General features: G+C 42.9%; 1 protein-coding gene across 1 annotated transcript in view; it reads right to left on the reverse strand.

Annotated features, from left to right (window-relative positions):
• Slc25a43 (solute carrier family 25 member 43) overlaps nt 1-3,901 on the reverse strand; it is a 37,705-nt gene extending 33,804 nt beyond the window's left edge. Inside the window, exon 1 of the mRNA XM_070039834.1 lies at nt 3,627-3,901. Coding sequence (XP_069895935.1) covers nt 3,627-3,901 — 275 coding nt within the window. The remainder of the gene's footprint in view (nt 1-3,626) is intronic.
• Between the last annotated feature and the right edge of the window lie 10,333 nt (nt 3,902-14,234).

Consider the following 14,234-nt stretch of genomic DNA (forward strand, 5'->3'; position numbering starts at 1 on the left):
GAGCCCAGGCCCAGAATTCAAGCCCCATGACTGACAAGAAACAAAAGTAAACATACTAAACTATGTTTGGAAAAGGTTTTCATATAACTGATTATTTAAAAACTAGAATATAAAGTATTTTCTTTCAACAAGTCTAAGTAGGAGCCTCTTTTTCTATTGGCACCAGCCTAGTTCAATGGCTATGGCTGCCAGGTACACTAATGCTACAGGTTCCTAACTGGTTCCGGCCACCAGCAGTCTTCCTTCTCTCTGCCATCATATGACAATCCTTCCCTGTGGAACATTTTGATCACAGTATGCTGCCTTCTACCCTGCACAAAAGTCTCCCACAGTCACCTTTGAATGCCAAGCCAGCACTAAAATCCTTAATCCAATCCTCCAAGATCTCATTAGGCCCTGCTTTTTTTCAGCTTGTATTTCCAGTCCTGCTGCATGCCTTTCCTCCTCCATCTTTGCTGACATTCCTTTAATTATCTCCCCATTTTTGCCCACCAGACTCATGCTCTTTTGTCCAAGGATAACTCAGATGTTTTCTCCTCCTCTGTGAATCTTTACATATTATCCTTCCCCTCTCATACCTGAGGTATATGATTTCTTTCTTGCTTTCTTTTTATTTTTGCCAGTCCTGGGGCTTGAGCTCTGGGCCTGGGCCCTGTCTTTGAGCTTTCGTGCTCAAAGCTAGCACTCTACTGCTTGAAGCACAGCTCAACTTCCAGCTTTTTGTGGTTAATTGGAAATAAGAGTCTCATGGACTTTCTGAATTGCAATCCTTAGATCTCAGCCTCCTGAGTAGCTAGGATTACAGAGGTGAGCCACTGGTACCTGGCTGGCTGAAGTATACTGTGTGTGTGTGGGGGGGGCCTTGAATTCAGTGTCTGGGCACTGTCCCTGAGCTTTTTTTTTTTTTTGTCGGTTATGGGGCTTGAACACTGACTTGGGCGCTGTTCCTCAGCTCTTCAGCTCAAGGCAAGCGCTCTACCCCTTGAGCCACAGTGCCACAGTTTTCTGAGTGGCTTATTGGCGATAAGAGTCTCATGGACTTTTCCTGCTGGCTGGCTTTGAATCGCTATCCTCAGATCTCAGCCTCCTGAGTAGCTAGGATAACAGGTATGAGCCACCGGCACCAGGCTTTGAAGTATACATTTCTATGACCATTATATTTCAATGGCAATCACATGCCACTGTGTGTGTTTTGATTATGGAATAAGTACACTACTCTTTTCTTTGCCAGTCCTGGGGCTTGAACTCAGGGCCTGGACACTGTCCCTGAGCTTCTTTTTCACAAGGCTAATATTCTACCACTAGAGCCACAGTGCCACTTCTGATTTTTCTGTTTATGTGGTACTGAGGAATCGAACCCAGGGCTTCATGCATGCTAGGTAAGCACTCTACCACTAAACCATATTCCCAGCCAAGTACACTACTCTTATTGGTCTGTAAACTCCTGAGACAGAGGGACCGTGACACTTTCATCTTTGCACTGTTCCCAGCATCATGCACATATCATGTACTTCGTGGACTAAATTAATGTCAAATGAATGTAGAGAGAAGGAAAGGTGGTCAGAGATAACAGAATGAGCATAAGATCTGGAGTCAGAAGGCCACATGGTTGCACTAAGCTGTGTCACTGATAAGTGGTGGATCAGACTAAGCCCAATTCTACATGTGTGAAATGGGCATAACATTTCCTTCCCCATGGAACTTTGAAGGCCAGAGGGAGAAGGAGAAAACATCAAATGATGTAAACACACGAGGCAGTTGTTCAAAAAGCCATTAGTGCCCCCTGCTCCTAGTTAAACATTCTCTCTTACCCACAGGAAGATTAGCAAATCACTTTGTGGAAAAGAGGGAGACATAGGGGAGAAACTGAGTTGCTGAAACTCCGAAGGGGTTGCATATGGTGGCATATACCCCCAAATCCCAGCTATTCAGGAGGCAGAGGTACGAGGATTATGGTCTGAGGCCTGCTTGGGAAAAAGTTCAAGACCCTATCTGAAAAATAAAGCAAAAAGGGCTGGAGTTATTATTTAAGTGGCTAGCAAGAACGAGGTCCTGAGTTCAAACCCCAGTCCTGCCAAAAAAGTGAATAATTGCAGAAGAGAATTATTTGCAGACTGCAGGACAGATGTTGCTGAAGGGCAGGGGGAGTGGGAAGGGAAGAGACCCTTGATAGAAATGCTACAGGATCCTACCAACCATGATTGTATCCACAGAGAAAGACAAGGCAATTCTCCCACAGGTAAGTGGTGGTGTAGAGGATTTTGACTTCTCGCCTGCCAGGTGAGCCTTGGAAGTTCTGCCCTTCCAAGTGACAGGGTTAATGCAAAATCTTTATTTAGCATGCTTGAAGCCCTGGGTTCTAGCCTCTGCACTTAAAAAAAAAAGATATACTGGTGACCAGTTCTCTCTCAGAGTCAAACTCAACCTTTTCACTATTATTATTTATATTATTATTTATTACTATTTTCTTATTTTGTATTAGGGCTTTTTGCTTGGCTTTTTGCTCATGGCTGGTGTTCTACCACGTAAAGCCATGTATCCAGTCTAGGATTTTGCTGGTTAATTTCAGTCTCTTGGACTTTTCTGCCCAGGCTGGTTTCAAACTTATATCCTCTAGATCTTGGCCTCCAGAGTAGCTAGTATTCCAGGCATGACCCATGAGCATCTAGCTGAACATTCCTTTCTTTTCTCAGTGGTAGTGGGATTTGAACTCGTCTTGTCCCTTTGCTAAATAGGCACTCTAATGTTTGAGTCATACCTCAAGCTCAAAGACAGTCTTTGGACTTGGCCTGCTTTTTTTTTTGCTTTTTTTTTTTTTTTTCTGGTTAATTGGAGAGGAGAGTGTTTCAGATTTGTCTGCCTGGGCTGTCCTTGAACTATGATCCTCAGATCTCAGCCTCCTCAGTAGCTAGGATTACACATGTAAGGCACAGGTGCTCAGCTACTTTTTTTTTTTTTTTGGCTTTCTTTCCCAGTTGCCATGCAAATGTCTCTGAACCCCAGAAAGCTTTTTATACTCATCAGTCATTTGCCATAATTTCTTAAGGAGCAGCTGTTAATGTGGGAAAGAGTTGGGGAAAAGCCAGAGAATAAAATAAAGCCAGTGGGCAGCTAAGGATGGAAGAAAACATTAGTCCCAGGAAATGGCTCCCTGCTACAGCCTCTGTTAGACCATACAGGCAAGTTTTGTGCGGCTGGGTTTGAGGGTACATTGAGACAATGTAACAGGTGCTTCTCCCTACACTGACCACTTTATTTTTACTCCACTGGCTACAGAGACACACCTTCAGCTGGGTCTCTACTAAGCTAGGCAAAACAAAAATCCCCACTTTTTTGGATGGTACAAATAAAAGGTCAGTAATCAACTCTCTAGAGACGTCTCCATTCCAGTCCTCAACATCTCTCTTTTGCATTTCACCTCCTGCCCAAGGTCCAAACCCCAGAACCTCAAGATGTTACTGATTGTATGGCAGGCATTCCAGGAAAATGCAGAAAGCTTTACACTTGCCACTCTCTGTGTGTGGATCTCATTTGTGGCTCTGAGAAGACCCCCCCCCCATGTGGTACGGAAGAGGGGGTGCTGTAGCACGACAAGGCCCCTCCCGGCTCCTCCCGCCGACCCTTACTTGCGGTAGGCGGCGAGCTGCACGGTGCTGCAGGGAACGAGGCGCAGGCAAGCCACCGCGTTCCCCTTCCACAGGGCCCGGAGCCCCTCGGCCTGCCACACGAGACGCGCGGTGGCCCACGGGGCATGGGCGTGGCCTCGCCAAACGCTGACCTGGGCCAACACAGTGGCCAGCTCCAGGGGTGCTGTGAGGGTGAGGCTCAGCGCCCCTGCCAGCCCCGCGCACAGCAGCCGCTGGCTGCCAGTCAGTCGGCCGTCCCGCCTCCACGTAGCCATCTGGCTCAGCTAGAGTCCCGGCAAGTGCCCGGCGAGCGCCCCAGCGCTCGCCGGCCACTGGCCTACCGGCAGAGGGTCGGGCCAGGCCCCTCCCGATGTGGGACGGACCTGCAGGAGCAACGCTGAGCCTAGTTCACGCCCTAGGCCTGGGCCAAGGGCGGGTCTGGGAAGGCGTGTCTAGGAAGGCGATCAGGGGATCCAGTGAAAGTCAGGTTTGCCAGGCTCGATCTTCCACCTTCCCTGGAAAATCATCACCCAAAACCCTCAAGGCCTAGCCAGCTAGGCTGTTTGCTAAGAATCCAGACATTGCTTCTCTTCCTGTTTGCCTCTTTCACATTCCACCTGGCCCTGTCTGCTTCCCTCACATCTACGACCGCCCCCCCACCCCCACTTCTGTTTAAAGAAAAAGCCTGGCTGGGCACTTGCAGCTCACCTAGCTGCCCAGGAGGCTGAGATTTGAGGATCGATGTTTGGAGCTAGACCAGGCAGACAGACCCATGAGACTTGAATCTCCAGTGAACCACCAAAAAGCCAGAAGTGGAGCTGTGTCTCAAATGCAGAGCACCAACCATTAGTGAAATCAGCCCAGTGAAACTAGGAGGCCCTGAGTTCAAGCCCCAGTATCAAAAAACAAAGCACAAACAAACAAAAAACAAGACTGGAAGATTGTGCAAGTACAGAATGGATGACCTTTGATAACAAGCACAGCTCCTACGTGTTAGATAAGACTCTCACAGACTTTCCTGCCACTGCCACTTGGCTCATCATACATGTAATCCTACCTACTCAGAAGGCTGAGATCGGAGGATCTCCATTTGAAGCCAGCCTGGGCAAGAAAGTCTGTGAGACTTTTATCTACAATTAACCACCACAAAGCCAGAAGTGGAACTTTGGCTCAAGTGATAGAGTGCTACCCTTGAGCACAAAAACTTGAGGAACTTCAGTGCTAGGACACACACACACACACACACACACACACACACACACATGGCTTCACATGTATCTCCTCAGTAGATCCTCAGAACAGTGCTTAGGACATAGTCCTCATTTGCAGAGGCTGTGGGTGTGAAGATTAGAACTATTATCATTTTTTAACATCCTTGACTGCACAGCTTCCTAGCTGTGTACCTTTGGGGGAAGTTGCTCAATCTCTTTGTGCCTCATTTTCAAGTGTAAAATGGAGATAATAGTTTCTTCTTCCGAGAAGTTTTTTCCTCAACTATTTAAATGAGCAATGATGGGGACAGTATATAGATGCCAGTTATGATTAGATATTACTTTATAGAACACATCATTATTTTATAGACATTAGGACATAAGAGATAATGACTTGTTCAAAGTCATGTGAGCACTACAAGGCAGAGAGGAGTCAGATCTAGGCTGAGTATCTGGAGTCATGCACTAAAGGCTGCATTACAAGTATATCCACTAGCACTGCTAAGTGCAACTTGTGTGGGAACATTTTCAATGCTTCTTTTAGCTAAGAGGAAAACTGGCAAAGTAGGGCTAAGAGCAACCTGGCCAGAATAAAGAAACACTTTAATTTTTTTAACATTTCAATTTTATTTCTGATTTTTAAAAATAAATGTCCATAATAATAATAATTACAAGAAAAGAAACAGCCAACTGTGAGCATGAGCAAGATGTTCCCGGCCCAGAAGCTTTTAGAGTTGCTTATTATTTTCTACATTTACTACCCCACAATGATAATAGAAACCTTTTCTTTTAAAGTAAGAATGTAGGGGTATGTGACATATAAAAATAGCATATATAGCTGAAAGAATTTTTTTTGTTTCTTTTTTTGGTCTTGTTTCTTGGGGGACAAGAGAGGCACAGAAGAGGAGGGACAAAGGTGAACAAATGTAGCAGTGGTACTCAATAGACACTATGTTAAAAATGAAAATGAAAATACAACTTGTGGGTGGGGATGGGAGGGAAAAACGGGGAGACAGGCAGGGAAGGGGGCATTGTCCAAAAAGAAATGTACTCATTACCTGACTTATGTAACTGTAACCCCTCTGTACATCACCTTTATAATCACAATAAAAATAATAGCATATATTCTTGACATATGGTCTGATATTTGGATGCTCATACAATGTGTAATGATCAGAGTAATTAGCATGTCTATCACCTCAAACATTTATAATGATTCAAGGCACTTGAAAGGATTTTGAAAGTATCTACTAGAAAGAAGTAGAGGAAACTTTTCCAAAAGCCATTGCAGGATTTCAATAGGGAGAACATGTTCTAGTTACAGAAGCTTTGCTCTATTCTCAGAAATTTTGAAATGCTTGCTTTTGTTTGTCTGCTTGGCTTGTTTTCTGAAACTCAGGGCCTCACTCATGCTATGCAAACTCACTACCACTGAGCTACCACTCCCGCCCCAGCCCAGGAATGGTTCATGTTCATGTTTTGCTGTGTTCATGGCTGTGGACAACTAGAGACAGTAGATTTATGATTCTGAAGATCACAAGACAGAGGACTTTTAGAGAGCTTGAATTGGACTATAGGAGCATCAATAGAGAAACTTTTAATTCTAGCAATGTGTTGCCAACATGACTGGATGCTAGAATTCCTTCAGAGATTTGCCCTGGGATTGGAGCTGTTGCTGCCACACTCTGTTGTGTGCAGACTGGCTCTAGTGAATTGTGTTCTTTTGGCTTTGTTTTAAGGCAACCTCTATGAAAACTTCAATGGTATCCCTCTTAGAACCAGGTGCACCCTTTTCTTTAGTGTTGTCATTCTTTTTGCATTCTGCACAAATAACAGATTCCAGTGAGTCACAGGCAGAAGAGCCATTTTCAGCATTGATAGCTATAGGCCAAGAACAACATGAATTGATGTATTTTAGCTTCAAAAGTTAATTTTGGTCTACTTTTCCTCTGCAGATAAGTTCAACTGTCATATGAGGCATATGAACAGCAAGCTATATACTTGATGCCTTCTGTGTTTTTATGATATAATGTGCTAACAAGATGTGTTCATATTTGCCACAACCAGAGTCTCCTTCACTTGTGAAGAATTGACACATCATGTATATTGATCTTTTGTTCTTTTTGGGGCACTGGGGGATGACTATAGGGCTTCCCACACATGAGACACACTACTACTGAGCTATACCTCTATCCCTGTTTATCAATCTTAAACATAAATAAATCCCCCAGTGGGTAGGGCACATTTCCTAGGCTGGTTTCAAACTGAGATTCTAAGATGTCAGCCTCCTGAGTTATTACAATTATAGATATGATCCACTGACATCTGGCTCATCTTATGGTTTTGTTCTGGCAATGGAATATGTATGGGATTGATTCAGCCATTTTTTTTTTTTTTTTTGGTCAGTCGTGGGGCTTGAACTCTGGGCTTGGGCGCTGTCCCTGTGCTCTTTAGCTCAAGGCGAGTGCTCTACTGCTTGAGCCACAGTGCCACTTCTGGTTTTCTAGTGGTTTATTGGAGATAAGAGTCTCACGGACTTTCCTACCCAGGCTGGCTTTGAACTGCGATCCTCAGATCTCAGCCTCCTGAGTAGCTAGGATTACAGGCATGAGCCACTGGCGCCAGGCCTTGGTACTGCCATTTCTTGACTGGGCTCATATAATATTCCTCCATAGGGTTTTCTGCTCAATCTTTCTACCATTGGTGCAACAGGAGGCAAAGGATTCTGAAATGATAATGTACTTTAAAGAACCTGGATTCCTGAGTTCAGCACTCAAGAGAAAGCTCACCAGACAGGAATCATTTCATGGGACTTTGTATGAATATGAAATAAACCTTTGGTTAAGACAATGAAATTTCAGTGTTTCATTACCGCAATATAAACTAGTCTACCCTGATTAAAATGTCTAAAATACTGTTGCTTTCTCTACTTGAGTTAAATATGAAGATTATGAGAAGCACTGGATGCTTATCAATTACATTAAGGGCTTTTTAAACTCACTTTCATGATAAGATGAGTGACCATTATAAATAAAAATAAAAATAAAAATAATTTTTTTGGGGTCCAGTCGTGGGGCCTGAACTCTGGGCCTGGGCACTGTCCCTCAGCTCTTCAGCTCAAGGCTAGCACTCTACCATTTGAGCCACAGTGCCACTTCCGGCTTTTTTTCCCCTGCTTATGTGGTGCTGAGGAATCGAACCCAGGGCCTCATGCATGCAAGGCAAGTGCTCTACCACTGAGCCACCTTCCCAGCCCAATAAAAATATTTTTACTCAAGGAAATCACTGACTCTCATAAGAAAAAGTCATCACTTGACTATTTGACCTTCCAGAAAAATCATTTGTTTTTTGTTTGTTTGTTTGTTTGTTGGTCATAAGGTGTGAACTCCACAACTGGGTGCTGTCCTTGATCTCTTCAGCTTGAGCCTAGCACTCTACCATTTGAGCCACAGCGCCACTTCTGGTTTTCTGGTGGTTTCTTGGAGATCAGAGTCTCACGGACTTTCCTACCTAGTCTGGCTTTGAACCATGATCCTCAGATCTCAGCCTCCTGAGTAGCTAGGATTACAGGCATGAGCTACTGGTGCCGGCTAAAAATCATTTGTCTTTATGGAACAAAACCTTTCAATATGAATCATCATAAGCATAATTTGGGTTGATGTGGAGCAGCCCAAATTTAGGCTTGCGTGACAGGCTTATCAGTGTTTTATTGTACAAGAAAAAAAACTGGATATAATAGCTGCTAAAAATATAGCTGTCGTATACGTAGGTTGAAGGAGATTGTGGGGCAGGGTAATAAATGCTTTTTATTGTCTGAATTACCTAGTTGTGAATTCCATTGAAGAAATCGCTGGAAACATTTTGATCATAATGAAGAGACTCTTGAAATACTTGATTGAGTACCTTATAAAAAAATGTTCTCAAAGTGGATACAGTGGTGAATGGTAGTTTGTATCAATTTGGGTCTTTCAGGAAATAAATACTAATATGGAGTTAGGAATGTAAGATGATAATTGGGGATAATGCCCTTGAGAGATAAAAGGCCTGGAGCAAGGAACCTTGCTCCACGGAGCAGGGCAACTCTCTAGATCATAATGCAGATCTAACACACATAGGAGGAGAAGGGCAGGAACAGTCTATGTTGAAGACAAAGACCTTTGACTGTGAGGCAGAGGCGACAGTCTTGGGCAGCACAATGGGGAGTCTGGAGGAAAGACAGCCCTTAACAAGAGTCTCATATTGGGCAGAGATGACTAGGCCTTGGTGTTGACACCATCACCATGCTTGGTCATTGGCTGGAAACTGCCCAGGGAAAATATATTCTTACCAAGAACACTGCAGCTGAGTTTGCAAGGTGCTATGGCTGGAGGTGGTTAATTGATTGCTTATATAATTGCAAATTCTTATACATACATACATACATATATATATATATATATATATATATATACACACATACACACAAACACACACATATATGGAATATATATTGCCATGGTGTGGGTTGAACCCAGGTTTTTGTGCATACTAGGCAAATGTTCTATTCCTGACTGTACCCTAGCCTCATGACAGTCTTTCTTGAAGACAGATCTGAACCATGCACCTCAATGTCTGCCACACTCCCCCACTCTCTGGTGAATAAATCAACTTTCTCAAACATGTTCAGGGTTCCTGTGGACCTCACTGAGGGGAAAGGTAAATAGGAAGACCCACAGCTCACCTTTCTGCTGATAATCTCAGGCCTCCTCTGGTTTTCATCTCCTCTTTTCTCTACTAAGTTTATCTTCATACTGATGTTTTGTCTGCTTGATCTATCAAGTATTGACAGAAGGGTGCTGACATCTCTAATGATGATGATGATGATGATAATAATAATAATTTTTTTCTGTTTCTTCTTGGAGTTGGTCTATCTTTAATTATTTGATGCTCTGTTGTTAGGTTTATGCATATTAATGACTGTACTATCTTCTTGAAAATTAACACTTTAGTCATTACATCTTATTGGGGAGATGGTGCCACTAGAGCCCTTTGGCTTGGTGATTTGACAGCACACAGGTGGATAATAATATATCCCTCTAAAACATTGGTAGGTTAGGTGCCAGCTCAGCCGAGGTCATTGTTGCTTTATGGGGCTGGATACTTTGGAATGGCATGGAATGTGACATGCCTAGAGAATCCCATGGTGGCAACTAAACCCCCATTCTTCCTTCTATTAAAATTGGGTCTCATGGTGTGTATCATGCATCTTTAAGCTTCAGTGTAGTGGTACTGAATGAGGATCTATGGCCAGAAAAAATGTCCATTCTTGTGAGAACAAATTGATAGCCCTTCTAGGATGGAAGAGGCCCCAATCTACCCACTGATACTCATGATTCAATTCTGTAATTGCTTCTATTACCGTCCAATATAGCCTGCAGTGCAGAACTACAATGAAGTTCTGAGTGGTGCTCATAATCCTCATGGCCTTGACAAATGATAGTTATCTTTTCAGACCTCTGCAGTGAGTCATAATCATCCAGTGGATATTCTGGATTCACCTGTCCATTACACAAGCCCTCCTCTCTGAGACTTCTGAGTCTGTTTTTGTTTTTTTTTTTGGCCAGTCCCGAGGCTTGAATTCAGGAGGGCCTAGGCACTGTTCCTGAGCTGCTTTTGCTCACTATCACTCTGCACTTGAGCCACAGTGCCACTTCTGGCTCTCCCCCCCCCCCCCGTTTATGTGGTACTGAGGAACTGAACCCAGGGCTTCATCCATGCTAAGCAAGCTAAGCCACATTCCCAGCCTCCTGAGAGATTCTCCGTGCTATTTTTCATGCACTGTATGTGCTTAGGGATAGAGTTGTTGCTGTTCACTCAGCAGTAGCTGCTTTGGAAACAGAGTGAATACTGGCATCTATTAAGATAGTAGAGACTCTACAAAGAGAAAAAGATAGTTGGGGAGAGATGAAAGCGTTCACTTCTGGAACTCTTAAGGTGGAATCTTTGAAATCATGAGAACAGAAATTAAATATTTAAGTTGGAGCACAGAGGAAAGGTCAGGGTTGCAGATAGAAATTTGAAACCATGGAACTGGAAAGGATTAGTAAGGGAGTGAGTCGGGCTGGAGGGAAGAGGGCCAAGGACAGAGTCCTGGGCATTCTAACTTTTAGACATTAAACTTTGCCTGACTGAACTCTAGTCTGAGACTCTCTCTTCCCTATTATGCTGCCTTCACCCCTTCTGTTCATACATGTCAGATCTGTATCATGGTCTAAGGCATTTCCTACCCATCTTCCCACTTAAACCTCTTGCTCTCCTGACTCAGTCTCAGTGTATGCTTTCCAGAGGACCTGAACTGATACAAGTGGTACCAGGCAGGACTGGTCTGAGACAGCAAGGGCATGCTTCAGTGTCAAGATTGCATTATAGACTGAAATGAAGACTTCATCCCAGGTGAAGGCAGTGTGGGCCACAGATAATGAGTAACTTTGGAGGATTTTCCCAGTAAGAGAAAATGCCCTGGCAGGCACTATGGAAAGCAGAGGTGTATATCTCTGCCACAAGGATGCTGGCTGACCCCCTATGGAGGAACAATGAAACTGCTGAGGGCAGTTAACAATGGAAACCCAAGTGTGAACGCCATGAGAACTCTTTGGTACCTCACAGAGAGGTCCTCTTCTTCAAAGGGAGTGTAGAAAAACCTAAAGATCAAGCTCAGCTTCCAAGAGTCACCCAGCTTCCAAGAGGATCAGTGCTCATCTCAGTTACCTATTATGCCACAGTGACGGTGCTAGTTGGGCAAATCTAGAGAATAGTTAAGTGACAAAGGCAGTTCAACCATTTCTGATCACTGTCTTCCTCTTTGTGAGGAGGCAGTTAAAAAATTCTCTTCCCATAAGATAATACATTTTCCTTCTACCTCTTTGCATAGATACAAAATGAATAATCACAATTAAATCTAACCTGGAATGTGCTGGATAAGTCAGGAAAGGAGCTATACCTTCATGTGGTTGAAGTAACTAGCCAACACATACTGGTAAGAGAATCAGAAAGGATCCACACACTGGATTTTGAGGGTATTTGATTAGTGGGGCAAAATCACAAGACTAGATAAAGGAGAGTTGATTGATTGGGGGCACATTCTTGGAACATAGGACTTATTTTTTGGGGGGGGGGGTCCAGTCATGGGGCCTGAACTCTGGGCCTGGGTGCTGTCCCTCAGCTCTTTAGCTCAAGGCTAGCGCTCTACCACTTGAGCCACAGCACCACTTCCGGCTTTTTTCTTTTTGCTTATGTGGTGCTGAGGAATCGAACCCAGGGCATCACGCATGTAAGGCAAGTGCTCTACCACTTAGCCACCTTCCCAGCCCCTGGACTTATTCTTGCAGACTTCTAAGGGTTGGTGCAAATTTACCATTAGGTTAGCTCCTAGAGGCCTGGGAAATATGATGACTCACACTGAGTGACAGTGAAAGTCTCAGAGAAGCAGCACACTGGAGAGGCTTGATTGTCTGGGCTTAAAGAACCACCAGAGAATTATGATGCACAGGAGTGCTCTAGTCCATTGATAAGAAAAGAAAGGCACAGGAAAAAAACAACAACAATGAGCCAATAGTATAGGCATGACAGGTAGAAAAACCTGAACTGTACCAATAGCAAACAATTTATTGAAAGGGAGTGTTGGACCTATCAGGTTTTATTTTTTTAATTTTTATTTATTTATTTTTTTGGGTCCGGTCGTGGGCTTGAACTCTGGGCCTGGGCGCTGTCCCTCAGCTCCTCAGCTCAAGGCTAGCGCTCTACCACTTGAGCCACAGCACCACTTCCGGCTTTTTTCTTTTTGCTTATGTGGTGCTGAGGAATCGAACCCAGGGCCTTAGGTATGCAAGGCAAGTGCACTACCACTGAGCCACCTTCCCAGCCCCCTATCAGGTTTTATGTGCACTCATTACACTTGAACATAGCTGAAGATATGCTTCAGGGTATCTGTAAGCCTTTTGGAAGTATTGCATGTATCCAATTTACAATGGTTAGTGAAACAGTGATCCAAGGGATATGGATTTATTATATTTCCTGACTCACAACGAACTAAAAAGGCTTTGGAAAACTTAATTGATTTGAACTAGCAGGGAGCCAATGAAAGAAGTATTATTAGTGTTAGTTCTTTTTGGACAGTAATGAACTGGAAAGGATTATAATAGACGGGAACAAGCAGACATCTCTAACTAATGGTTAGTCTTGCACTGGACATTGGAGATTATAGCAGCAGCAAGGTACACATTTGATGCTGTGGCAAATTTGCAAACATGAATTGCCCTACATACTAAAGCTTCAGCGTTAGCTATGGTTGCATCTGTTTAAGCATTTGCAGTATAGTGCTTCTAATTCACTAATCTGTTTAACTCGAGAACAGAAAAAAAAGTTTAATAGCACAAAGATCAAAGATGATGTAAAATGCAATAAACATCAAGGAGTTATTTATATTTAGAAGGAAAAATTCAGACAACCTGTATATGGAGTACATATCAATTACTGTGGCTATTGCTGTTATGGCAGGTTGTTTGCTAGTAAAACGATAGCAGGAGCATGTATATATCTTCCAACTTATTAGAACCCCTTTTGCTGATTCTATATCTGTGACACAATTACTGGTTCTAAGAATAGTCTCTTCTGGATGTAGCTTGAGTTATTTCTTTATTTAGATAAAAAAGAATAAAAATATGTGTAATTAAGCTAAGTGCTAGTGGCTCACACCTATAACCCTAGCTACTGAAGTTGTGGTTTGAAGTCAATCTAGATAGGAAATTCTTATCTACAAAATTAAATACAGAAAATCTGAAAGTGGAGCTGTGGCTCAAGTGGTAGCGTTCTAGTCTTGAGCATAACAGGTTAAGGACAGTGCCTAGACCCTAAGTTCAAGCCCCAGAACTCGCACAAAAAATTTTATGTAGTATACAGTAGATAGTATATTGAAACAGACAGCTTTATGATAGTATATTTGGAACCTAAGTGGGTACTTTAATAATATAAATATAAAACTACAACATTTCAGAGCTCAGCCAAGAAGAAATGGACGTGATTACAAATAAAATTGACGTGATTACAAGCAGATGTGATTACAAATAAAATTGAAGTTGTGATTCAAATCTATCAACCAAAAAAACTAACAATCCACCATTACCCACCTAGACATACCCCCTCGTATAGAAGAATTCTATCGAGTACTTAAGGAACCATTTCAATGTTCTTCAATATTCTTTCACTAAGTCCCTTGCAACTCATAAGGCTAGAATAACCATTTATAGGAAAGGAAACATAGCAGGTTAACTTTACTTATGCCCATAGTGTTAATGATTGGAATGAGATGTATTAATTTATATTATATTAAATTGTAATTAACTCAGTAATAAAAGTGACT

The sequence above is a fragment of the Dipodomys merriami genome, unplaced genomic scaffold (genome assembly GCF_024711535.1).
Source record: "Dipodomys merriami isolate MVZ:Mamm:240054 unplaced genomic scaffold, mDipMer1.0.p SCAF_3, whole genome shotgun sequence".
NCBI lineage: Eukaryota > Metazoa > Chordata > Mammalia > Rodentia > Heteromyidae > Dipodomys > Dipodomys merriami.